The 1,858-nt window shown below is 46.3% G+C and overlaps 1 protein-coding gene across 1 annotated transcript in view; it reads left to right on the top strand.

Moving 5' to 3' along the window:
• Window positions 1-12: 12 nt before the first annotated feature.
• LOC104278605 (ubiquinone biosynthesis protein COQ9, mitochondrial-like) overlaps window positions 13-1,858 on the top strand; it is a gene marked incomplete at its 5' end in the record, with an annotated part of 4,282 nt that continues 2,436 nt past the window's right edge. Inside the window, one exon of the mRNA XM_009875631.1 lies at window positions 13-117. Coding sequence (XP_009873933.1) covers window positions 13-117 — 105 coding nt within the window. The remainder of the gene's footprint in view (window positions 118-1,858) is intronic.

Here is a 1,858-nt window from a genome sequence, read left to right as displayed (position 1 = left end):
TCTCCTTTGCAGGCTATGAGCATCCTGTTGCTCCCGCGTAACATCCCGTCCAGCCTCACCCTCCTCACCAGCATGATTGACGATATATGGCACTACGCTGGCGACCAGTCCACGGACGTAAGTCTTTGTGCTCCGTACACCGGCTGGTTTTACCCCTCGGCACTCGAGCAAAAGTTTGAAGGAGGGGTCGGGCCACGTCTCTGGAAACGATCCGTTTGCTGAATGGCCCAAGAAGCACCCAAGGGTCCTTGTGAGCTCTAGTCTCTCTTCCAAGGAGACTAAAAGCAAATTAGTGCCAATGGGATTAGTGCAGATTAAAAGGACCTACTTTCCTAGACTCTTTTAAGCTTTATTTTTTTTAAGACACAGACACATTTGTTGAGATTTTGAGACGAAGAAGCTGGTCCAGCATTCAGTGAGTGAGCAGCGTGTCTCTGTCGAAGCAGCTGTCTCTTCCACCAGCAGTAGCATTTACATTTGACTTGAAAACCTTTAAAGAACTGACCTTAAATATACCAGCAGCTTATTAAAGCTTTCATCTTTCTGGCAGGAAATAAAAGAAAATTATAACCTTAATGAAAGCAATTAATAAATTACTTTAATTCATATAGATGTAGGGAGAGATGGGGAGAGCTGAATGAAACATTTTAACAAACTACTTTAATAAACTTCTTTTATCTCTATATAAAAGAGAAGCTACTGCAGTCAAAAATAAATAAGATGACAGAAAAATTAAAGGAATAAACCAGAGGAGAACTACAAGGCTGTGAATGCATCAGGGACTTCAAGTCCTTTACAGGTTATGAAAGTCAAATTGACCCGTTGGAGTCGGTGTCTGCGCTGAGCTGTTCCTAAATCCTTCCAGATTTAGGAGAGGTTCCGAAGTTTGTCTTTTGTTTCTGCCTCCTGGCTGGGTTACATGAGTTTTCTCAGGAAGCTGTGATGCTGATCCTGCTCCCTCTTTCCCAGTAAAGGGATTTAATGTCACTCACAGTGACAGCACCAGTGATGACGCCTCTTTGCAACGCCAGGAGCTCGGTAGAGTATGGCCGTGCCTCAGGGAACCCTTCACGTGTGTTTTTGGAGCGGGAGGAGAATCAACAGAAAGAGTTTGGCTGTGGGTATCTGAGAGATCCAGCTGCAGGTGGTAACACCCCTCAGGTTTCCCCCCTCGTCAAAGCTTGCAGGTCGTGCTGCAGACCAGGGAGCTTCCGATCTCACCGTTGCTTTCAAGATCAGGGCCTGTGTTTCTATTTCTCTGTTGCTTCATAATGGCAAATGGCACAACTGGTATTCTTTCTAGGTAACAGCAGAAAACGAAGCTGAAGACTCATTTTTAAAAAAGTTTATGTGTTTTGTCTTCCGGTGATTCAAGTGCAACTGGAAGAACTGAAGAGTTTGAGCTACTTGTGCCCCTTTGCGGTGCATAACCCGTTGATGTGACGCTGCGAGCAGCGCGCTGGGGCGTTTAGAGAAGCAGCAGGGGTGTGACAGGAGTTGGGAAAGGTGTAGCTCTGTGTGCTGTCTTGCACAGTCCTCTCTCTGCTTGTTCCCCTTTCTTCACCCTTGTATCTGTGTTTTGCTAATTGGCCCGGGGACGAGGCAGGTCCCACAGAAAAGGACACAGCCACCAACAGAAGGGCTGGCTTATTTTACTGTCTGTTTCGAAGTGTGACACGAATAAGGCAATGCAAGCTGAGGATACTCCAGTTTTAAGCAGCAAGGAGAACAAGCAGGGTGATGCACCCCATCATTACTCTATAGGTTTAGTGATAGGTATTAAGAAAGATCCATCTCCAATCGCCCCGATATCATCATCCACATCCGCAGTGGCTGGTGGCGCGGAGGGTTTTGGGGA

This window comes from Apaloderma vittatum, unplaced genomic scaffold (genome assembly GCF_000703405.1).
Source record: "Apaloderma vittatum isolate BGI_N311 unplaced genomic scaffold, ASM70340v1 scaffold22978, whole genome shotgun sequence".
Lineage (NCBI taxonomy): Eukaryota > Metazoa > Chordata > Aves > Trogoniformes > Trogonidae > Apaloderma > Apaloderma vittatum.
This window is presented reverse-complemented; position numbering and strand designations above follow the sequence as displayed.